This window comes from Panthera pardus, unplaced genomic scaffold (assembly GCF_024362965.1).
Source record: "Panthera pardus isolate Hobbes unplaced genomic scaffold, ASM2436296v1 HiC_scaffold_22, whole genome shotgun sequence".
NCBI classification, from domain to species: Eukaryota; Metazoa; Chordata; class Mammalia; order Carnivora; family Felidae; genus Panthera; species Panthera pardus.
Genome location: NW_026526788.1, coordinates 29,395,162 through 29,420,504, shown reverse-complemented (window position 1 = coordinate 29,420,504; position 25,343 = coordinate 29,395,162). Strand labels below are relative to the sequence as shown.

The following is a 25,343-nucleotide window of genomic DNA, read 5'->3' as shown; positions in this document are numbered from 1 at the left end:
ATATTATTCTTTGATAAAATGCAGTTAATACTTTCTCAGGATACTGAAGTACATACAGTTATCTGTGCCTATGTTCAACAGCTATAAACACTGCTTTCAATGATTCATTTTTCTTACTTTACTGTCAATTTGTTTTCCCCATTTGTTAATTTATCCTATACACAACTGCCAGTCTCAGGGCCTTTGGATAATTCTTCCTTTCCCGTAGGCTAAATTAGTCATTTTGCCAATCTTTTTATGAATTGCAACTTCGTAGCCACCACATCCCACCATCCATTAAATGCAGAGTATCTACAACTGCCACAGACTGATCAAGTGCTTTAGATACAAGAACTCAATTTAACCTTAGTAATTCTGCTAGTTAGCAGAATTTCCATTTTGCAGGTGAAACAGAATTTTTTTTTTTAACTTTTATTTATTTTTGAGACAGAGAGAGCATGAACGGGGGAGGGTCAGACAGAGAGGGAGACACAGAATTCGAAACAGGCTCCAGGCTCTGAGCTGTCAGCACAGAGCCCGCCCGACATGGGGCTCAAACCCACGGACCGTGAGATCATGACCTGAGCCAAAGTCGGACGCTTAACCGACTGAGTCACCCAGGCGCCCCAAAACTCAGAAATTCTTGGTAACTCACCCACTCACCACCTCTGATTCCAAAGGCTGAAAAATCTATTTATGGATACACACACATGTGTATGTTATATGTCTATGAGTGTATATGTAGGTCCATTTTGCTATTATGCCACGTTGTCACAGCTAACTTGAAATAACTGGTACACTGCTGTATTACTTTATCAAACACAATGGAGTAAGAAAAATATCTCTGTATATAACACACTCTACTAAATTATACAAAATCAGAAACTGGTAATTCAATGAAACAATTGAGGGGCAAAGAACTTACCAATCTAAAGAAAATTTTGAAAACTGAACTGTGTAACGTGGAACAACACGTCGAACTCTTCGAGGTGATCGTTCTCTCTCTCTTCGAGGAGATCTCTCCCGGGAACGTTTTCTCTGAGGAGATCTTTCTCTGGATCTACGTCTTTCTCTCTCCCTTTCACGACTTGAAACAGAATTTTCTAAAATTACTATTATTTCTGGCATTATTGAAGAGTTCTTCAATAAAATCAATACTTACTACAAGCAAGATTTCAACATACTTTAATAACTTTTAAAAACTATTATAAAACGTGTAACACAAACTTAGCATTTAACCACCTTTAAATGTACACTTCAGTGGCATTAAGTGTATTCACACTGTGCAACCATCACCATCAAACTTATACTTTTAAAAACATACCTTCTATCATCTTTTCTGTTAGGCACTTGATCCCCTCTGTCATTCCTTCCTGAAAATCTGGATGGTGGATCTAATCTCCGTGCTGGTTGTGGCTGTGAAACTATACGGACAGGAGGCTGCAATAAGCCAGCTTTAAAAGACACAGAAAAAATATTTTAACTTATATAAAAGCATCACCTAGTTATCTTTTACAAATAGAAAAAGTAAGCTAACATCTTAAGCTTTGTGGCCAAAAAACTGTAGAGATCATTTATTTGTATATACTTTTTACAACAGTTTAAAAATGCAAAAGCTCAGAGACCATATAAAACCAGCCCATGGACCAAATCCAAGGGCTGTAGTTTGAAATTCTTGATCCACAGACAGTAAACCAGAGTGCTGTACAGTAAGATATTCACAAGGTGCTAAAGTATCAGCCAAAGATTACCCAGAGATCTATGGCCACCACTCGGACCAAGTAATCAAATTTAGCATCAATTAATACAAGAATCTGACATGTGCCTCCTACTATGATGCAATATGAATTACAAAACATCATGTATGATGTGTTCTTGCCAAAGCCTTCAGATTTAATTCTAGTTCATAGTTTATATGACAGATAGCGGAACAAGGTAAAAATATTGCAAGGAATCCCAGCAAATACAGAATACAACATTCCAAAAGAATCTGTAAGTCAACAAGCCTACTCTCTTCAAAAAGTCAATGTCATAAAGGAAGAAAGAGAAAGTGGGAAACTATTTTAGAATAAAAAACTAAAGTAACATAACCAAATACAATGGATAAAAGCTGACTGGCTTTTTGTTTTTCACTTTTGTTTAGGAAATAAAAATAACCTTGAAAAACATCTAGGAGACAAATAGGGGGATATGAATATATTGAGAATATTTAAATGCTTTTTCTTAGATATAACAGATTGTAGTTATTAGAAAAATGGTCTCTTTGAGGAAGGGCATGCTTAAGTACATAGGGATGAAATGTCACTGTCTGCTAATTACTTTAAATGATTAAGCAAAAACTATTTGTATATACACATGTAAAACACAAAGTAAAATGTTAAAAATTTTTACAAGGTTGTAAGTATGTAAGTGATCACTATACTGTTCTTTTGACATTTCTGAATGCTTGAAAATTTTCATGGTAAAAACTGGAGGAAAAATTAGCTAACTTATGTTTCTTATAATAAGGAATCCTAGTTCCCAATGGACAATTCCCTACCCTTCTGCCAACACATCAACTCCTCTGAAATCCTCATCCTACCACACCACTTTTCACTCTTCTTTTAAGATTTTAAGTAATCTCTATACCCAACATGGGCCTCGAAATCACAACACTAAGATCAAGAGTTGCAAGCTCCTCCAACTGAGCCAGCCAGGTGCCCCTATTTTTCTCTCTTCTATTTTTTCTACCCTATTCATTGCTTCTCTAAGTCATCCACCAAATTCATGGGACTTAGCTGCCTTCATCCCTCCCACAGAGGCCATTCTCTCTTCTTGAGACAATGACAAGGGAAAAGTGGTATTCAAGTCCCAGCTCACAAATAGAAAACAAAACCTCTTAGGAAAAACATGAAAAGGAAAAAAAAAATATTAGAAATCACATGACTGGGGTGCCTGACTGGCTCAGATGGAAGAGCATCCTGATTCTTGACCTCAGGGTCAAGAGTTCAAGGTCCACATCAGGTGTTGAGATAACTTAAAAATAAATAAAATTTTAAAAAATAAGTAATGAAACTTTAAAAATTATTTTTAAAATTAAATAAAAATTAAAAAAAAAAGAGAATTCACAGGACTACTAATCAAATATCTGGAAGAACCAAGAGCTTGGAAATGGTCTCACATTACCTAGTAAGTTTAAGTCACACAAACCCTCAGACCCCGCAATGCCACCTGAAGGTATATGCCCTGGACACATATATGAAGAGAAACCTAGGCACATTCCCCTGAGACACATATGTGAGGACATTTATAACAGAATTTTCCAAAACCAAAAACTAGAAACAATCCAAACATTTACCAAAGAACAGATAAACTATACAATATTCAAACATATAATATTTTCTAATGATGAAAATGAAGAATAAGCCACATGGAAAAAAAGTATAAGAAACTGTCACAACATAATATTGAATAAAGTCTTACACAACAGATTACATAAATAGAATCACACACTATGTAAAATTCAAAAACAAAGCTAAACTGTATTATGCGGACATCCATAGTTTAGACAGCAAAACTATTAAAAAAGAGTAAACTAACAATTTTAACTTTTTTACCCAAGTAGTGATTGCGCAGGTATTCATTTAAGAACTCATTACATTATAATCTCTTTAATAATTCTAAGTGTGTCATAATTTATAATAAAAGAGAAATTGCCACAATTACACTTAAAGAAAATACCAATTAAGTAGGCTTCTGTTAAGCCAAGGCTATCTTTGTTAACACTGGTTCAGTAAAAAACTGTCCAGAGCTTCACATAATTAATTTGCAAAGGAAAAATGTAAAACACGGCTCATTTCATGCACTAGAGTTCAACAAAGTACTACCACTAGACTATATATATATATATATATATATATATAATGTTATGTTTATATGACATTTTCTTCCATTACAGATAAAATACCAATGAAGGGACAAGGGATTAATAACTCTAATATTTATGTTAAGTTCACAAAGAGCAGGTCTTCCTATAAAAGCAACAAAATAAAAATACTTCCAAAGAGGTATAAAATAGAAGCGGTCTACATAAGATACTTACACTTCCTTTCAAGTATTCTGGAAATCCCTGCCTTTTTTAGAATTAAAAGCATATTCTCATTATTTTAACAACTAAAAAGCTGTAAAAGTTATATATTAGTCTGAAACAGAAAAGATACACTGCATGTAATACCTTTCTGCTGTGGCTGCTGTAATAAAGGCTGTGGCTGAGTCTGCAATAATGGTGTAATAGAAGCTGCTGAAATCTGTGCCTGCAGCAGGGACTGGGGCTGAGGCTGAGCCTGAACACCAAATGTCGTCTGTGGTGCAATTGGCTGAAGTACAGCAGGAGGAGTCTTCAGTAAAGGTTGAGTTTGGGATTGATTCTTAACAAAAATAAAAAAATAAAATAAAAATTTTTTAAATGAAGAAAAAAAACTTCAATTATTAGAAGACTGAATCACCAAGTTTCTGTAATACTTAACTCAGTATTTTATATACCTGGTTTGGTAGCGTCTGAATTCTTTGTGCATTCCATTTAAAAGGCATATTGGGATTATATGTAGCTTCAACCAATACTCTGTCACCCACTTGGGGGGTTTTCCCTTTGACAGCACTGGAAAAAAATTGTTAAATATAAATGCAATTAAAAGATTCGTCCAAAAATTATTTACATTTGTAGTATTTTAACTAAACTATCTGAAATGGAAGTCTAAAAAGCTCTTAAAAAGTCTACTTTTTGTTTGCTACTCCTACACTGATTTGAGTACTGATCATGTTTCACCCTCCCTGTAAAAACACAGGGTTTGAAATGGAAGAAATAACTTTCCACCTCATTTTCTCCATTTTCTCCCAATATTGTGTCCTTCCTTCTACAGTACATTCTACCTTTTATAGCCCAAGAGTAAGATTTCCTTTGGGCTGTGGAGAGATAAGAGAAATGAGGTGGAAAATAGGAGACCCATTTTTTTTAATGTCATACAGCAATTACGTTTCCCAAAAAAGTACCTCTAAGGCAATTCATTCAGAATATATTTGAGATATCCACGGAAAATCTTATTTCATGCAACCACCATCACACTAAAAAATATTATTTTGAATAGGTTAGTCACTAATCAATCATTGAATTTGATTCACTAATTTTTCAGTTGAAAATGCTTTTTTAGTATATACTGTATTAGATATGTCAAATAGAAGATTAATTTTAAAAGGTATAGGACTAATTAAATCTCTAATCCTATTTTAAGTCTGCCCATGAAGAGTTGGAAAATAAACTCACTCCTATAAAACATGTATAAAGAATTCACCATTAACTACTTTGTTCAGTAACCAGAAGATAGCTTCATTCATATTCTCCATCAAAAAAGGCCAGATACAAATATAATAAAAGCTGAATGACTAAAACAAAAACTTAGAACTAAACCACAATCCTCTGCCATAATTAAGCCTTATCAATATACTTCATGCTAAATACAAGAAGGCTGGGGTGCCTGGGTGGTTCAGTAGGCTAAGCATCCAACTCTCGATTTCGCTTCAGGCCATAATCTCACAAAATATGAGTTCAAGTTCTGCAAGGGGCTCTGCCCTGATGGTACAAGAGCCTGCTTGGGATACTCTCTCGCTCACCACTCTCTGCCCCTTTCCCACTCACTTGTGTGCACAGGCACATATGCACTCTCTCAAAATAAACTTATAAATAAATAAATAAATAAATACAAGAAGGCATTTGTCAAAACCTAAGTTTACCTAAGCTGAAAGAATACATCTTCATCCACAAATCCGAACGTATCATGTAGTTTTGTAACTACACCTGTAAAAACACGCTGTTTTTGAGGCTGGGTTTGTTGCTGACTGGACCTAGGTGTTGGATATGATACAGTTATCTGTGCTGCAGGCTGAGGAGTAGACAGGCTAAGGCTTGTAGGCAGTGCAACAGCTGGCTATAAAACAAAATCAACATCAAATTAAGCTAATGATTTGAAATACTCTAGAAATTAAAAATGACTACTCAAAACTAAAAATGCTAAAAATAACTTAGTTGAAGTTAGGAAATACACATGTACACCTTGAACATAAATATTAAAAAAAATCTACTTCAACATTAAATTCTCTCAAATGAATGTTTTCACAGATCATTCCAAGAAAAGAAGATACCATAGTGAAACAAGTTTTAAAAATACTGCATATTTTAGGGGTGCCTGGCTGGCTCAGCTGGTGGAGTGTGTGACTCTTGGTCTCCGGGTTATAGGTTCAAACACAATACTGGGTGTAGAGATCACTTAAAAAAAAAAAAAAAACAACCACTTGCAACTATGTGGATGGAACTAGAGGGTATTATGCTAAGTGAAATTAGAGAAAGACAAATATCATATGACTTCACTCATATGAGGACTTTAAGACACAGAACAGATGAACACAAGGGAAGGGAAGCAAAAACAGGGAAGGGGACAAAACATAAAAGACTCTTAAATATGGAGAACAAACAGGGTTACTGGAGGGGTTGTGGGAGGGGGGATGGGCTAAATGGGGAAGGGGCATTAAGGAATCTACCCCTGAAATCATTGTTGCACTATATGCTAACTTGGATGTAAATTAAAAAACAAACAAACAAAAACCTGTGTATTTTAGTCCCCTCTCACAAATTCAAAAGCAATAATGTGATACTCAGGTAAAGTCCTATACAAGTGAAAGACAAATACGTATCTCACTTATGTGTAAAATCTTAAAAAACACAAAAAATTAACAGAAACAGAGAAAAGACTGGTGATTAACAGAGGTGTGGAGGGAAGGGGAATGGGTGAAAATGGTCAAAAAACACAAACTTCTAGTTATAAGATAAATATAAGGATGTAATATACAGTATAGTGAATATAACATTGTATTGTATATTTAAAAGTTGCTGAGACAGCTCTTAGAAGTTCTCATCAGAAAAAAATATTTGTAACTGTGAGGTGATGCATATTAACTAAACTTATGATAATCATTTCACAATATACATAAGTCAAATTACATTGCACACCTTCATCTAATACAATATCATATGTCACTTATCCTTAAATAAAACTGGAACAAAAAGAAAAAAAGTTAACACTTTCATTGTTCTTTCGTGGCACAATCAAGCATGAATAACATATTACTGATTAAAACTTCTGTATATAAATAGGAATAAAATCATTAAAAAGAAACATTCATCTAATTCTTCAAGACAAACCATTGTATTTGTTTTATACCTGCCATGAGTCTCTTAATTTCTACCATTAAAAAAAAAAAAAAAAAAGCAAAGTCCTACACATAGTGAAGGAACTCAACATTTCTCAAATTGTGACCATAAAATTATTTTCCCACGGAAATAATTAACATCCTAAGACACTAATGATTTATGGGTACACAATGGGAAATGCTACTCTAAGAAAAGACAAATTTTTATAGTTTTTCTAATTAGTTTGGAAATTCTACTATTGGAGATTAAAAATACAAGATCATTGTTAGTTGATTTTGATTCTATAATAACAGAAAGTGAGGTTGACTTCTTAACTCAAGTGCATTTTTTACAAAAATAACAGATTCAAGACTAAAAAAGTATGAAAGGTTATAGAGTAAACCTTCTCCTTCTCCTGTTCCTTCAATACCCAATTCCTTAACCATGGGGAAATGGTCACCAGTTATTATTAGAGGTTCTATTTTGTTTTTGCCAGTTGCATAGTATTTCACTCTCAGTGAACCATGGCCCTTGGGCCACATCCAGCCCACAGCTTCTGATTCATGTACAGCTTATAAACCAGGGATGGTTTGTTACACTTTTAAATAATTTCTAAAATGAAAAAAATATGCAACAGGGACTGTAAGTGGTCCACAAACCTAAAGGAGCATTAAAAGTTCAAAACATTTTAATGCTGCTGAAAAATTAAGCTGATAATGTAAACAATACCTTCACCTATTAAGGTCGAGCCAAAAAAGATGCATAAAAACTTCCTAAAATTATTAGTTACAAAGGAAACGTAAATGCCAAAATCAGTTTTTTGGTTTTTTTTGAACAGCAGGCAAAAGTTTATTAGAGTAAAAGATCAGAAAGGAAGAACAGTAGGAAAGCTCTCTTTATAGAGGGGACATTCGAAAATGAATGCCCCAGAATTAAGTTTAAATAAGACCTCATATTTATCCAAACCAGATCACAGCTGGATCTGTGACCAAAAACCATAAAAGAGAAAACAAAACCATATGCTTTCCAGCTGTATTTAACATATTGCTAAACTATTATGTGAATCCAACCAATATTCATCTTCAAACTCTGAAACACTAGAATACAAATAAAATTGTGGTCTATTCTTCATTCAGATATCCAAAAGAAATTAAAATAATGGCAAACTAACCTGTGTTAAAAGGGTTTGTTGAGGTTGCTGTAACTGAAAATAGAAAAAAAACAAGAAAGATCAATTGAAATTGTTTCACAGATGCTTTATATAAGGAAAAATTCCTATTAAGTCGGTACTTCATTTCTAATTAAGAAATATGGTAAAAAATACCAGAAGTCATTAGGTGTAAGGTTTCCTACAACTATTTCTTTTTTTTCCTACAACTATTTCTAAGCGTAGATCTGATATATAACTAACTCATTCAGTGCAACAACCTGGCTGCCTCCATGAGCACAGCATGCAACTCTTCATCTCGGGGTTTTAAGCATGAGCCCACACTGGGTGTAGAGACTACTTAAACATAAAATCTTTAGGGGTGCCTGGGTGGCCACTGAGCTTCTGACTTTGGCTCTGGTCATGATCTCGCAGTAGTGGTTTAGAGCCCTAAACTGGGCTCTGCACTGACAGCAAGATCCTCTGTCTCCCTCTCTCTGCCCCTCCCCTGCTCTCTCTCAAAAATAAACATTAAAACAAACAAACAAACAAACAAACTCCTTAACGAAAGGGGTGTCTCGGTGGCTCAGTCAGTTGAGTGTCCAATTGTTGATCTCCGCGGAGGTCAAGATCTCATGGTTCATGAGATCAAGCCTTGCATCAGGCTCTGTGCTGGCCATGTGGAGCCTGCTTGGGATTCTCTCTCATTACACTTCCCCCACTCACTTGCTCTCCTCTCTCTCAAATAAACATTTTTTTTAATCTTAAAAAAAAAACGAAAACCAACTAATTCGTTCAATAAAGAAATTGATCTTTTATCTTATTTCATAAGAGTAACACCCACCAAAAAACCCCATGAGACCCTAGACAGGAAAATTTCTAGTTCTACCACGTTAATCACTGTGCTACAGAAATGATTAAATATCATCAGTATGCTACCTGTATCAAAAATATCATCGGCTATCCATTTGCATCTGGCTGACTCAGTTAGTAGTGCGTGTGACTCTTGATCTCAGGGTCCTGAGCCTTAGCCACATGTTTGGGTGTAGAAATTACTTAAGAAATATATCATTGACTATCTACATGATACATCTGATAAAGGATAAATTCCCCATACATATGAATGACTCACACAGTAACTCACACCAAAAAACAATCTTATTAAAAAATCGGCAGAGGATCCAGACATTTTTTCCAAAGACATACAGATAGATGAAATGACACATGAAAAGATGTTCAACATCATGCATCATCAAGGAAATGCAAATCAAAGCTACAACGAGCTATCACTTCACACCTGTCGGAATGGCAAATTCAAAAACACATGAAATTAAGTGTTGGCAAGAATGTGGAGGAACGGTCATGTACTGCTGGTGGAATGTGAATTGATACAGCTACTGTGGAAAACAGCATGGAGGTTCCTCATAAAATCAAAAATAGAAATACCACATAATCCAATAATTCCACTATTGGATATTTACCCAAAGAAAACAAAAACACTAATGTGAAAAGATATATGTACCTCTAGGTTTACCACAGCATTATTTACAAGCCAATATATGGAAGCAACCACACACACACACACACATGCACACACACACTCACACACACAGAGGAATATTACATAGCCACAAAAAAGGATGAGCTTGTGCCATATCAGACAATACAGATGGACTTAGAGACTATTATGCTAAGTGAAATATGTCAGACTGAGAAAGACAAATACATGATTTCACTCGTAAGTGGATTAGAAAAAAATGAATGAACAAAAAAGGAGAATCAGAGCTATAAACACAGAGAACTGATGGCTGCCGGAAAGGAGGAGGTTTGGGCAAAATGAGTGAAGGGAAGAGGGAGATTCAAACTTCTAGTTACGGAATGATTAGGTCACAGGAATGAAAAGGCACAGCATAAGGGGGAGCTTGGATGGCTCAGTCGGTTAAGAGTTCAACTCTTGATTTCAGCTTAGGTCACAATCTCACAGTTTGTGAGAGTGAGTTCCACGTGTGGCTCTGTGCTGACAGGGCAGAACCTGCTTGGGATTCTCTCCCACACTTGAGAGCAAGCAAACATGCACATTCCCTCTCTCTAAAAATAAACATTCATAAAAATAAACATTAAGGGGTGCCTGGATGGCTCAGCTGGTAGGCGTCCGACTTTGGCTCAAGTCATGATCTCACGGTTCATGAGTTCGAGCCCCGCATCGGGCTCTATGCTGACAGCTCAGAGCCTGGAGCCTGCTTCGGATTCTGTGTCTCCCTCTCTCTCTGCTCCTCCCCTGCTCACGCTCTGTCTCTCTCTCAAAAATAAATAAACATTAAAAAAAATTTTAAAAATCTGAATGAAGGTTCAAAAAACTGAAGAAGTTCCTAGTTTATAGTTCTCTTACATTTTACAATAGTGCTGTACAAGCTTGCCAAAGATAGAATATGGGTCGTCAGTCTTTACATCAGACTTCAGTTCCTCCATTTGGAATTCAGAAAGAGGAGGGATCCTGAAGAAATCCTATGTGGAACATACTTTGACACCTACTGTGTTATAAAATGTATCATCAGATGTGCCTTGAGAATAGTAAATGTAACATTAAAAAAAGTTGCTGGCTATAAAAAAATTTTTTTTTAAAAAAAAGCATAGCATAAGGAACACAGTCAGTGTTGTTATAATAGCAATGTAACAAGACACATGGTAGCCACATTTGCGGTGAACGTAGCATAATGTATAAATTTGTCACATCATTAAGTTGTATACCTGAAATTAATGTAACAAATGTGTGTCAACTACACTCAAAAAGAAAAGCTCAGCCTAATAAAAGAAAATAAAATTAGGGGTGCCTGGGTAGCTCAGTCAGTTGAGAGTCCAACTTCGGCTCATGTCATGATCTCACGGTTCTTGGATTCAGGCCCACATCGGGCTCTATGCTGACAGATCAGAGCCTGGAGACTGCTTTGGATTCTGTGTCTCCCTCTCCGTCTGCCACTCCCCCACTCACGCTTCATCCATCTCTCTCTCTCAAAAAAAAAAAAAAAAAAAAAAAAAAAAAAAAAAAAAAAATCACAGGCTATCTAATTCATATATATCCCCCTAAAATGAGAAGCCTTCTCAGATTTGCCACATGCATGGGGACCATAAGGGACCATACACTCTGACATCGTTTTTCTGGCAATAGTAAAGGATAACACTCATTACCAGAAAATACAAGGAATTGGTGTAAAAAGAAAAAAATTTAAATTATGGAATAGAAAGTTGACTTAAGCTAGGATAAAAGAATCTATGTGGGGTCCTATTCAAAGCACCCGGCTTACCTGGGATTACCATGTATTAGAGGTTAAATCTACCAAATTATTTTTTCTCTAAGTCAAGAATAAACAATGGCATTTTTTAAGGCAATAGCATTTGAGCCTTTCATTTTCATATGGTTCAACCTAACACATAATCTTTAATGATAAACTTCATAACAGTAATAAAATAAGTCTAAGGATATTTTTGAAAAGCAGGTAGCCAACTCTGACATCAATCTCTTGCGAAATTTTTACAAGTTTACATCAATATTAGGGGGATAGTATAACCTTCAGTGAAAGTGCAATGCTTCTGAAGCCCCAAAGGACTTAGCCAAGAATGAAATTGGGTCATGGATCCACTAGGGACAAGACCTTATGGATAAGAAGCCTCATGTTTATCTAGTGTTTTTGGATCTAAGTTTTTGGTCCTTCTCTCATATCCCCTTTTCCCCTCCTGATTGCTATACTTTTCTGAAGCTATCAACACTGAGAAGAAAGAAGACCACCTCTACTCTTAAAAAGCCTTGAGTGGCTGCTTAGGCTAGAACCTATCTAGATTTCAGCAGGGCAAACTCTTTTCTCCTTGACATGCCTCTCCTTGGGTTCATTTTTTCTTAGCTTTTCCTATCATCACAGATATAAGACTCCATAGAACATAATTATAGAACAAGACTAGGGAAAAAGGGCTAAAAAAAACTTGCTTTTTCCCTACATCGGGAGTTTTCAAATTGTCAAAATGTGCTATGAGAGTAGGAATGGGAAAATACAACGGGAGGCTTCTACGCACTTTCAACAGCTTTATTTTAATATTTTATATTTTATATATTGGGTTTCAATACACGATTTCATTAGGTGAAAATAGAGAGGATTCTGTTGCTTTAAAAAAAATAAAGGCTCACAGGGCGCCTGGCTGGCTCAGTTGGTAGAGTGTGCGACTCTTGACCTCAGAATCGTGACTCAAGGCCCACACTGGGTATAGAGCTTACATTAAAAAAATAAAATAATAAAATCAATAAAAATAAAAAAGGCTCAAAGCCAGTGGTCTATCTACAGCTTAGGTTTCAAATGAGAAAAAGGACCTTTTCATTTTCACATGTGGTCTAATACAGCACAGTAGGGCTAGGTGCTCCAGACAGAAGTACTGGGCCACTGACTCAGTAACAGATTCTTTCCAGATTATCCTCTGCATGCTTTCTTAGAAACATGTGACAAAAATGGCTGCTAGCTGAAGATTTCAATTTCCACAGGACACCTCTCCTACCTTCCTCTCCCTGGGAGACATTCCTTTTAACCTACCTCATTTCCCCACCCCAAAAGAATTCAAATCACACATTAATGTAGCTGAAAGGAAATAAAATCTGTATAAATTGAATCTGGGACAAATGGCTTTTTAAAAATCAGTTTTTAATATGGAAAATATAAACTAACCTGCTGTTGCACACTATACAAGGCCTGCTGAGGTTGTGAATATTGCTGGAAAAAAATTTTTTTTCAAAGAAAAATATGGATGTTAGTTTTATTCATTCTCAAAAAGTGATATACATATATACAAATACATAAACAAAATTATACTAAATAGAAATTTTCTTGAACAGCTAAACTTGATGAAAAATAAGCAAAAGATATAAGGACTATCCGTTTTAAGAATTTTGACCATGCAAATGCACTGCTCCATGTATCTTAGCATATATAGTAATTTTAATCACCTGAAAAATAAGCATAATAAAACCCCACAATTATTAAGTCTTTAAAAAATGAAAGTACCTACTGTGGCTACACAGAATTAATAGTTTTCTATGTCACATATTAAAAGCCAACAAAGGGGGTGCCTGGGTGGCTCAGTTGGTTGAGCATCTAACTTTGGCTCAGGTCATGATCTCACAGTCTGTGAGTTCAAGCCCCGCGTCAGGCTCTGTGCTGACAGCTCAGAGCCTGAAGCCTGCTTCGGATTCTGTGTCTCCCTCTCTCTCTGCCCCTCCCTTGCTCATGCTCTGTCTCTCTCTGTCTCAAAAATAAATAAAAACACTTAAAAAATAAATAAATAAAAGCCAACCAAGGAGTGCCTGGGTGGCTGAGCTGGTTGAGCATCCAATTCTTGGTTTTGGCTTAGATTGTGATTTTACAACAGCCCCAAGTTGGGCTCTGTGCTGACAGCGTGGAGCCTTCTTGGGATTCTCTTTCTCTCTCCTCCTCTCTAACCCCCCCCCCCCACTACTCACGCTCTCTCGCTGTCAAAATAAATAAACTTAAAAAAAATAAAGAGATTCACCTGTTGCAATGCAGCTGCTGCAGCTGCAGCTTGTTGCTGCAGCGCCGCAGTCTGAGTTAACTGATAGTTTGCTGGGGTTTGTGTCGTAAGGCCCGCTGCTGCTAATGCAGTTTGCTGTGTGTAAATGGTAGGAGATGCTCCAAGGAGTGATGGCTGTTGAACACCCAACGCAGCTAAAATGAGATTAAAAAGGAAAGAAAAGAAAAACATTATTTGGATCCTTCCTAGGAATCTTCCATAAGTATAGTTATGAATAATGTTGTAATTGCTTAGTAATAACCTAAAGCAGAATTTGAGTAAAGCTTGTTAAACTGAACTGATTCAAGTACCGTCCCAGATCCCAGTGGCTTTGTACTTAATGTTGATGTCATGATTGAAAACATAATTCTATAAAGTCAAACTGCACAATGAACACAACCAACCTTACCTAGATCAAAAGTCTAAAGTACTCTTAAGAAGTATTTCCAGGAAAAAATGCAGAAAATAAGTTGTCTTATTTTACTAATCTAGAATTTACTGTTTTATCTTCAAGAAGATGAAATCATATATTATAGGCAGTGTTGCTGCAAGTTATCCACCTATAACTTTCTACTGGACAAAATTTTCATGTATTTCTACTTTGCATTAAAGATTTATAAAACTAGGGGCACCAGGCTGGCTCAGTTGGTAGATGGGATTCTTTGTCTCGGGGTTGTAACCTCGGAGTCCCACGCTGGGTGCACATTACTTAAAAATAACATCTTAAAGGGGCATACCTGGGTGGCTCAGTCGGTTAAGTGTCTGACTTCATTCTGGCTAGGGTCGGGATCGAAGGGTCATGGGATTAGGCCACATGTCAGGCTCCATACTGAGCCCAGAGCCTGCTTGGGGTTCCTTCCCTCCCTCCCTCCCTCCCTCTCTCTCTCTCTCTCTCTCTCCCTCCCCCTATTCTGCCCTTCTCCCCAACTCCTGTGCTCTCTTTCAAAACAAAACAAAGAAGATTTAGAAAATACTAAATAACGAGGAAATAATAAACCAGGAAATACACCAAAGCAACACTTTAAAATTGTTGCACTACTTTATGGGACAATGCGACAAAATTAACCACAGCAACTTAAAATTACCACCTGATTAAACCAAATTGGGGAAAGAACTCAGAAGGACAGATTTAGGTATGTAATTATTTAATGTATGCTTAGAGCTAAGATTTTACTTGAAGCTTTCATGCAATTCCACTGAATGCAAAAAAGCAATCAATTAAACACTGCAATCTAAAAAATAAAATAAAAATTGCATCTAGCACTATCCTTCCCAAAATTGGATCTCCTTGTACAATGACTAGTTCCCCAGGACATTAAAGTCTGAAAGCAAAGAAAAAAGGGTCCAAGGTTTAAAAAGCTGAAGAAACGGGCACCTGACCGTCTAAGCTGGTAAAGCATGCGACTCTTGATCTCGGGGGTCATGAATTCAAGCCCTACAATGGACACAGAGCTTACATTAAGAGAAAAAAAAAAAGTTGGGGCACCTGGGTGGCTCAGGTGATTGAGCAGCTCTTTTTTTTTTTTTTTTTTAATGTTTTTATTTTTGAGACAGAGACAGAGCATGAGCAGGGGAGGGGCAGAAAGAGAGGGAGACACAGAATCTGAAGCAGGCTCCAGGCTCTGAGCTGTCAGCACAGAGCCTGACGTGGGGCTTGAACTCACAGACCGCGAGATCATGACCTGAGCTGAAGTCAGATGCTCAACCGACTGAGCCACCCAGGCGCCCCGAGCAGCTCTTAATATATGCTCAGGTCATGATTTCAAGGTCCTGGGATGGAGCCCTGCATCAGGCTATGCACTGACAGCAAGGAGCCTGCTTGGGATTCTGTCTCCCTCTCTCTGCTCCAAACACACTCACATGCACCACCTGCCTTTCAAAATAAATAAATAAATAAACTCTAGGGGCATCTGGGTTGCTCAGTGGGTTGAGCATCCAACCCCTTGTTTCAGCTCAGGGCAGGGTCTCACAGTTCAAGGGACTGAGCCCCATGTCAGTCTCTGCAATGACAGAGCAGAGCCTCCTTGGGATTTTCTCTCTCTCCCTCTCTCTGCCCTTCCTCGCTTGAGTGTGCCTGTGCACACACACTCTCTCTCAAAATAAATAAACTTTAAGTAAACTTTAAAAAAAGTATATGAAACAACTTTTTAAAAAGTATAGGAAACAATGAATTAAGCACATAATTTTACTCAGAACCTTTAATGTGCCAACTAAGCATTAGGAACCTCAAAAGATTGCCATAAAAGTAGTATTTACTCACGGAACACACTCTTTTACAAAGCATCTTGCTTGTATCTGAAAATACATATCTGTAAAATATCTGGGAAAAATGCTGCCCTATAACTATTAAGTTAACACCCTTATACAAAGAATAGTATTTTCCTGTACAGGAAGAGAACAGAGAACATTAATGAACTAAACAAAGCACCTAATCTACAATATCCCAGAAAATCTTTAGAAGTGTGAGGTCCATTATCAGTCATTTAAAAGTTCAAATTAATTTTACTTAAAACAAACCAACGACAAAGCAAAGCAAAAACAAAAATCTCAGAAATTATATTTGTCATTCTTATAAATTACAAATGACTCCCTGCAAAACATACAGATCATTAAAAATTTAAAAAGAGGGGGGAGGAGAACCTAAGGGGGGAAAAAAGTTCTAAATGTCCTAAATCCTTACCACATTAATCTTCTTTCGTTTTTAAGTCGTTTTGTCGTTCTGTTTTTAAGTAAGTGAGATATCACAGATGGGCAGAAAGGAGAAACCAGGCCTAACTACATGAATTTAAATAGAAGTTTAAATAAAAGTAAGGGCAACTAGGTGGCTCAGTCAGTTAAGCATCAGACTTCAGCTCAGGTCATGATCTCAGTTTGTGAGTTCAAGCCCCTCTGTCAGCTCAGAGCCTGAAGCCTGCCTCAGATTTTGTGTCTCCCTCTCTCTCTCTGCTCCTCCCCTGCTTGTGCTCTTTCTCTCTCAAAAATAAGTAAATAGGAGCACCTGGGTGGCTCAGTCATTCGAGCGTCTGTCTTCGGTTCAGGTCATCATCTCATGGTTCGTGGGTTTGAGTCCCACATTAAACGCTCTGCTGTCAGCTCAGAGCCCACTTCAGATCCTCTGTACCCCTTTCTCTCTGCCCCTCCCCGACTAGAGCACACTCTTACTCTCTCAAAAATATACATTAAAAATAAATAAGTAAATAAACATTAAAAAAAGAAATTTAAGTAAAAGTGGAGAATCTCTTAATGCTAGCCCAAGTTCAAAATGAAGTTAACTGCATTGAGAAAAAAAGGTACTGAAATCTAGGACGGAAGTTCTGATCAGTGGATCCTGTTAACCTTTTATTTTTTTTTGATCCTGTTAACCTTTTAAAATTGTATGCAAAATTGCAAACAAGAAAGTCCAAAGCTTTCCTCCATTTTAAAGAGAATTACAGACCCAAAAAAGGTTAAGAACTGCTGTTCTAGAATAACAGAAGCCAGATACTCATTGAACACAAGATAAGGACCATAGAGAAAATTATTTGTGTTTTAAATTCTAAGATTGGCGTGTTACACATTTGACAAAAGTGGCAGCAAGGATTCAATTATCATACTCATCTCCTTCACCTACCTGTTGTGTGACCTCAGATCTGCTCTGTTTCATTCTGTTAGTACCAATTTCCAGAACCCTGGATGTTGCCACAGCAGAATGGCGCAAAGCCAGGATCTCAGAAAGTCTGGTTTCTTTTCTTAAAGCTTTTCTAGGTGTTCTGAATCCTGGCAGCATACACAGCAGCCTACCATAAGTAGGTAGGACGACAGACACATTTCTTTTTCACTGTTACCAATCAGTGTGATAAATCAGAAACTACAAAAAAATTAAGGTGACTCCTGAATAATGTGGGGGTTAAAGGTGCTTGACCTCCTCAAACAGTGAAAAGTCCACATAAAACTTTTGATTCCCCCCAAACTACTTCCAATAGACTAGTGGTTTGGGATAAAATATTCCTAAAGAAATTCCAATTAGCTAATTTGTTGATGACATTATTTTTCTAGGACCTCAATACAGTGTCAGGTCTACGTAAGCCATTCACATATAGGGAACCAGTCGGTTAAACATACTGATGCCTTGATAGTTGAAAAGAAAACAGAGATGCCTCGCTGGCTTAGTTGGTAGAGTGAGCAACTGCAACTCAATCTCAGGGTCATGAGTTCAAGCCCCACATTGGGGGCTTACTTTAAAAAAGGTGGAGTGGTGCCTGGGTGGCTTTGTCAGTTAAGCATCCAACTCTTGATTTCAGCTCAGGCCACGATCTCATGGTTTCTTAGATGGAGCCCAACATCAGGTTCCATGCTGGTTGGGATTCTCTCTCACTCTCTCTGCCCCTCCCCCACCTGATCTCTCAAAATAAAGAAACTTTTTAAAAAATGTGTTAAAAAAAAAATTCCATACACATATATTAGCAGTTAGTGATTAGACCAACACTTAGTCATAAAAGTTTGTCCCTCCTATGTTTTCTAATTATAATTTCTCCCTGAATTTTGCATTGTAGGATTACTGTTTAAAGATTTTTGGAAGAAAACAAAGTAGCATAAAGTGATACACTAAAATGAGGAGAAAGAAAACTATGTGGCATAGAAAAAGTATAAAGCTCAGTTTTATTAAAAATTATTTCAGGGGGTGCCTGGTTAGCTAAGTTGGAAGAGCATACAACTCTTGATCTTGGGGTCGATTTCAACCCCCACATTGGGTGTACAGAGGTCACTTAAATAAATCAATAACCTTAAAAAAATTAATTCAGGATTGATGTAACCCACCAGAATCCAGGACACGTGTTAATGGTATTTATAAACCACTAAAAGCTTAGGTCCTGTATCGTATTTTTTCCTTTAAAACTTTTTAAGGGGTGGCAGAAGACTTAAGAAATCTTACCTGGCTCAGTTAGTTAAGCATCTGACTCTAAATTTTGGCTCAGATCATGATCTCACTGTTTGTGGCACGGAGCCCCACGCTGGGCTCTGTGCCGGCAGTGTGAAGCCTGCTTGTGATTCTCTCACCTTCTCTCTGCCACTCCCCCACTCACATGTGCTCTCTCTCTCTCTCTCTCAAAATAAACTTTAAAAAATAAAAAACTACTAATAGCCTACCGCTGACTGAAAACCTTACCAGTAACATGAATGGTTAGGATATTTTGTATATAATTATATGCTGTATTCTTACAATAAAGCTAGAGAAAAAAAAATCATAAGGAAAATACATTTACAATACTGTACTTATCAAAACTGCATAGAAGTGGACTCACACAGTTCACACCCCTGTTGTTCAAGGGTCAATACCTGTTGGTAATGAAGGGTTCAACTGCTAGGAGAAATTTATGGGAAGGAAATTTATATTCTATTGGTTGTATCACACCACTAGCTAGTTAATTCAAATTTTGTGAAATCACTGTGCATGTGGTTGTGGCCTTTATGTATCTGTGATATAGCTCTTTTTTTTCCTAATGTTTATTTTTGAGGGACAGAGCATGAGTGGGGGAGGGGCAGAGAGCGAGGGAGACAGAATCCGAAGCAGGCTCCAGGCTGAGCTGCCACCACACAGCCCGAAATGGGGCTCGAACTCACAAACCGCGAGATCATGACCTGAGCCAACGCTGGACACTTATACTGACTCAGCCATCCTGGTGCCCCAATACAGTTCTTGTTAAAATCATTCGAGACTTTATTCTGAATAAAATATATTTCATTATTAATGCTCCCCTTTTTTGTGGTTATCTGAGAAACTATCCTTGAATATTTTTAATTTTTTAATGTTTTTATTTATTTTTGAGAGAGAGAGAGAGAGAGCACTCACGAGCAGGAAAGGGGCAGAGAGAGGGGGAGACACACAACCCAAAACAGGCTCCAGGCTCTGAGATGTCAGCATGGAGCCCAGCACAAGGCTTGAACTCAAGAACTGTGAGATCATGACCTGAGCCAAAGTCAGATGCTTAACAAACTGAGTACCCAGGAGCCCCATATCCTTGAATATTTGTAGACAGAATTTTTTCCAATCATCCACAATGGGACAGTCTGTTCATTTATCTATTATCTGATTCAATATGATTGCTGAAGGTCTTGTAACCCTTCTGAAACAGATAAGCTTTTCACAGTGTTATCATCAGTACTTTCATTGACAAACCTATGAAATGAGCCCTAAACCACATAAATAAGTAAATTTAAGGACTAAGCTTTCTTAAACCTTTAAGAACTGTAAATTTTATCATTTCCTAAAACATAAAATCAGTTTCATATGACTGAAAAACACTTGTGTTATGACATACTAATAATTAGTTATCACTGTTGTATTTTAAAATCCTTATTGTGCTCTATCTTTACTAAGAGGAGTCATCCTGAGATAATAAAATTCACAACCTCAAGCTGATATCAGATACTTCCTTTTTTCACCTTATGCAAAATTTAAAGCATTGGTCAAGCAATGATTCATCCTTTGAAATTTCCACCTACCAACTATGTTCAAAAAGCAATCTATTTAGAGAGAAAAACAGCATGAATATATGGGGGATTTTCTTCATAACTTGTGGATTTATAAAGTACTTACACACCCAGTTTTAAATCAAGTGAACAAATCTTTTAAATGTCATCTTTCGATACCCTTTTAAGATCAGATTTCACACAACTACAAAACCTCTTTTGCTCCTATGTGCAGATAACTATTTTAAAATTGGATACCTCATTGATCAATGCATTCCTGTGGCTTTCAAGGTTCTACTCTAAGCCCATGATGTACCCACTGATTAGAAATATTCACTACCTTTTAAGAATAATAGATTAGGGCATTAAGAATAAGAAATTAAGGGGGGGGGGGGAGAATAAGAAATTAAAGAAGTCAAATGCACAAATTTCCCTTTATAAAATAAATGAATTTGTGGGTAACGTTAAAAAAAATAAGAAGGCACAACATAGTATTTTAAATACATTCTAAGTATTGTATGCTTCTATAACTGCATTGTTTGATACATTAGCCACCAGCCATACGTGGCAATTTTAATTTAAATTCGTGAAAATTTGGTGTGTCTGGGTGGCTCGGTTGTTTAAGCAACAGACTCTCAATTTCGGCTCAGGTCATGATTTCGCAGTTCACGAGATGGAGCCTCACATCACACTCTGCGCTGTCAGCCCAAAGCCTGCTTGGGACTCACTCACTCTCTCTCTCTCTGCCTCTCATCAGCTTGTGTACACGCTCTATCAGTCAATTAGTGAAAATTAAATAGAATTAGAAATTCAGTTCCTCAGTCACAATAACATTATTTTTTTTTAATGTTTATTTTTGGGAGTGTGGGCAGGAAGGGGCAGAGAGAGAGAGAGAGAGAGAGAGAGAGAGAGGGAGGGAGGGAGGGAGGGAGGGAGGGAGAGAATCCCAAGCAGGCTCCCCACTGTCAGCACAGAGCCTGATGCGGGGCTCACAAACTGTGAGATCATGACCTGAGTCGATATCAAGAGCCTGATACTTAACCGACTGAGCAACCCAGGTGCTCCTCATAGTAACCACATTTAAAGTACTCAACAGCCCCATGTGGCCAGTGGCTACCAAATCAGGCAATGAAGATAAATATCCATCATAAAAGAAAGTTCTTCTCAGTGATCAGTGCTATTCCCTAAGAAAAAGGCAAAGCCTTAACTAATTATCTGTTTTACGGTTTTCTTATAATCTCTATAAAGATTAATACCCTTGAAGACAACTGCTTTTCCATTCTTTTGACGTGCCAAGGAATTGATAAGTTGTGATCCTGGCTATAATCTCCTCCAGCTATTATTCAAATAACTGTTCGTCAACAATGATTTCCCTTTCAGGCAGTTGAAGACACTATTCATAACGTCCTATGATTTCTTCTATCCTTAATTGCCTCTGATATTTACCTGATTTTCAGCCCTGTTTCTTTCAAGGAGTCTTGTACGATCCAAAGTTAATATTCAAGCTTTCAAGATTACTTCCAGGGGCGCCTGGGTGGCTCAGCTGGTTAAGCATCTGACTCTTGATCTCAGCTCAGGTCATGATCTCATGGTTCGTGAGATCAAGCACCACCTGCCCCTGCCACCTCAAGCTCTCTCAAACAACAAAAACTTTTTTTCACTGTTACTTTCAATACATTTTCAGCTATAATAGACTAAAATTATTTCCCAGATCATAAAACACATAGTGGAAGAGAAGTCACAACTGCATAAACAGAAGTGGCATGCTCAAGTTAGGACAGAGAGATGGGGCACTCACTGGTTTATAATCTGGTATGTTAATGCAGCTCTCACTGAGTAAGAGCACAGGTAAGGCATATTCAGAGTGGGGTGGGAGGGAGGGGTTGAGCCTTAATAGATTTTATGTGCATTTTTCTTTACTTTTAGGATAAGGTTTTAGAGACTACCTGCTATTACACAGTACTAGTAGTGCTTAAAGAGGGTTAAGCCAGGGGTGCCTGGGTGGCTCAGTCAGTTAAGTGTTTGACTTTAGCTCAGGTCATGATCTCGTGGTTTGAGGGTTCGAGCCCCACATCGGGCTCTATGCGGACATCCCAGAGCCTGGAGCCTGCTTCAGATTCTGTGTTTCCCTCTCTCACTGAACCCTCCCCTGCTTTCACTCTCTCTCAAAAACAATAAACAAATAAATTTTTTAAAGCAGGGTTAAGCCAACACCAGTAGCAATTCTTTCCTACCAAATCAGTTATAAACATCCAAGTCTGTCTAGGGATGACTAAGATAAGTGAAGTATACATACTATATCAACTATTACTCATTTGAAAAGGACCTTGAATGTTGGAATTTAATAATTTGAGCTGCTGATTCAAGAGATTAGGGTTTTAAAAGATGACTACTGGGCAAGAATAAAGAGGTAGAAAAAATGGGATCGTATTTAAAACTATATTGATATTAGCTTCAGTCACCTGTGTAAAAGCACATTATCACTATATTTTTAACTCCTAAACCAGTTCATGTTCCTCTATGGACAAAATGTAGTCATTTTACAAAGAGGTGTAAGAAATAGGTGACAAACTGGTTAGAATATGCGAAATCATTCCCTTCAAAATTATGATTATAAACATATACAAATGTAAGTATTTTCAATCAAATCTAAAAACTACCCCTAGTCAATAATAAGGGCTAAAGATTCAATCAGTGGGGCACATGACTGGCTCAGTAGTGGTGCGTGCAACTCTCAATCCTGAGGTGGTGAGTTCAAGCCCCACATTGGGTATAGAGAGTACTTAAAAAGTAAAAATAAATAATAAATAAATCTCTCATAAACATTCAATCAGTGGTTGGCCAGCAATCTCTATCAATGTCTCTTTATACACAGAAAACTGTTAAAACTCTGAAACATAAAAGTTCTGCAACCAAATTAAGAATGTCAGTGAATACATACCATGGCACTTCAGTTAGAAAATGGAAAAAAAAAAAAGGGAAAATATTAAGAACAATTATTCCAGGGGGCCTGGATGGCTCCCTCAGTTCAGCATCCAACTCTTGGTTTCACTTCAGGTCATGATCTCAAGGTTTGTGAGTTCAAGCCCTGTACTGGGGCTCCAGGCTGACAGTGTGGAGCCTGCTTGGGACTCTCTCCCTCTCTCTCTCTCTCTCTCTCTGCCCCTCCCCCATTTGTGCACCCATGCTCCTCTCTCAAAGTAAATACTCTTTAAACAGACACACACACGCGCGCGCGTGTGCACACACACAATTATTTCAGTGTGGAAGAAATGAGATTTGGACTGGAAAGACAGAACATCTTGAACACCATCCCAAGAAGTTTGAAATAAATTCTAAAAGTACTTGAAGATACTTTTGCAGATAAGAGAAAAATGGAAAATATAATGAACCACAATTCTGATGTGCTAACATGGACTCTCTTGTGATGTTCTATAAGACCTAAACAAATTTCTTCACCTTTCTGGGCCTCAAATTCCTTATCTGTTAGAGAAAGGAGTTGAGACAGAATCTAGCTCAGGTTTTATCCAGGTTTGAAAAATTCTGTGATTTAGACAGAAATTATGCTTTAGGAATATGACATCTGACATACACATTGGAGCAGAGAGAGAAATAACAAGTAGCCTATCCAGTAAATAAAAGAAGAAAGCAAATAAAAACAATTAGAACTAAATAAAGAATAATAAAGAACAATGCCACCAAGTGACAGATGGGAAAAAGAACTTTTTCACTGGAGGCGCCTGGGTGGCTCAGTCAGTTAAGCATCCAACTTTGGCCCAGGTCACGATCTTGTGGTTTGTGGGTTCGAGACCCATGCCGGGCTCTGTGCTGACAGCTCAGAGCCTGAAGCCTGCTTCGGATTCTGTGTTTCCCCCTCTCTCTGCCCCTCCCATGCTCATGCTCTGTATTTCTCTCTCAATAATAAATAAACGTTAAAAAATATTTTTAAAAAGAACTTTTGACTTAAAGATCTATGGTAAGCATCCTGGATTGGGTTTGAGAAAAGTATGGAAAGTCCTGAAAGTTAGGTGAGAGACTGGTATATGAACTGTAAGCAAGAGAAAGCTGCTTGGTGGCAGTTATTCAAACGTGAAGTGCCCAGGGCCTAAATGTAAAATAAGAGTATACCTGAGGCATTTTCAAAGGGGAAAAAAGTCATGATTTGATATTTGATTGAATATGGGGGGTAAAGAAAAAGAAAATCAAAGATGACAGATGATGACACCTAGGAATTAGTAACATTTTAAGTGAATATGCAAGGTTTTTTTTTTAATGTTTATTTATTTTTGACAGAGAGAGAGAGAGACAGAGCATGAGTGGGGGAGGAGCAGAGAGAGAGGGAGACACAGAATCTGAAGCAGGCTCCAGGCTCTGAGCTGTCAGCACAGAGCCCGATGTGGGGCTTGAACTCACAGACTGCGAGATCATGACCTGAGCTGAAGTCGGATGTTTACCTGACCGAGCCACCCAGGCGCCCCTGAATATGCTCAGTATTAAAACTAATCAGGAGTGCCTGGGTGGCTCAGTTGGTTAAGCGCCCGACTTCAGCTCAGATCATGATCTCACGGTTTCTGAGTTCGAGCCCCTAATCAGGCTGTGTGCTGACAGCGCAAAGCCTGGAGCTCGCTTTTGGATTCTGTGTCTCCTTCCCTCTCTGCCCCTCCCCCACTTGTGCTCTGTCTCTCAAAAATAAATAAATGTAAAAAAAAAAAATTAAAAAAAAAAAACTGATCAGAAACAATTCAAATACTCATCTTCACTTTTACAACAGATTTCAACAATACAACACAATTATGCATGCTTTAACTTAAGTTTTACTTAAGTCATCTGCATGAATGCATGAAATTTTCCTATCAGTGTTAGCTGAGAATTTTCAAAGTTAGTAAAAATGCTAAAAATATCCTAGAAAATGGAATAGCATAGTCTTTAACTGAACAAAACTATGTTAAGTTATATAACAGAAGAGTAGCAATTTTTTAAAGC

General features: G+C 37.4%; 1 protein-coding gene across 3 annotated transcripts in view; it reads right to left on the bottom strand.

The window, feature by feature from the left end:
• Positions 1-25,343, bottom strand: part of CCAR1 (cell division cycle and apoptosis regulator 1) — a 63,603-nt gene that overhangs the window by 33,922 nt on the left and 4,338 nt on the right. For 2 of the 3 annotated variants that reach the window (XM_019444360.2, XM_019444359.2), the window contains exons 3-10: positions 13,893-14,065; positions 13,052-13,096; positions 8,370-8,402; positions 5,746-5,939; positions 4,501-4,615; positions 4,193-4,385; positions 1,304-1,433; positions 905-1,066 (exon numbers count right to left, since the gene is read on the bottom strand). In XM_019444360.2, coding sequence (XP_019299905.1) covers positions 905-1,066; positions 1,304-1,433; positions 4,193-4,385; positions 4,501-4,615; positions 5,746-5,939; positions 8,370-8,402; positions 13,052-13,096; positions 13,893-14,065 — 1,045 coding nt within the window. The remainder of the gene's footprint in view (positions 1-904; positions 1,067-1,303; positions 1,434-4,192; positions 4,386-4,500; positions 4,616-5,745; positions 5,940-8,369; positions 8,403-13,051; positions 13,097-13,892; positions 14,066-25,343) is intronic. The other variant, XM_019444361.2, reaches the window with a different exon arrangement.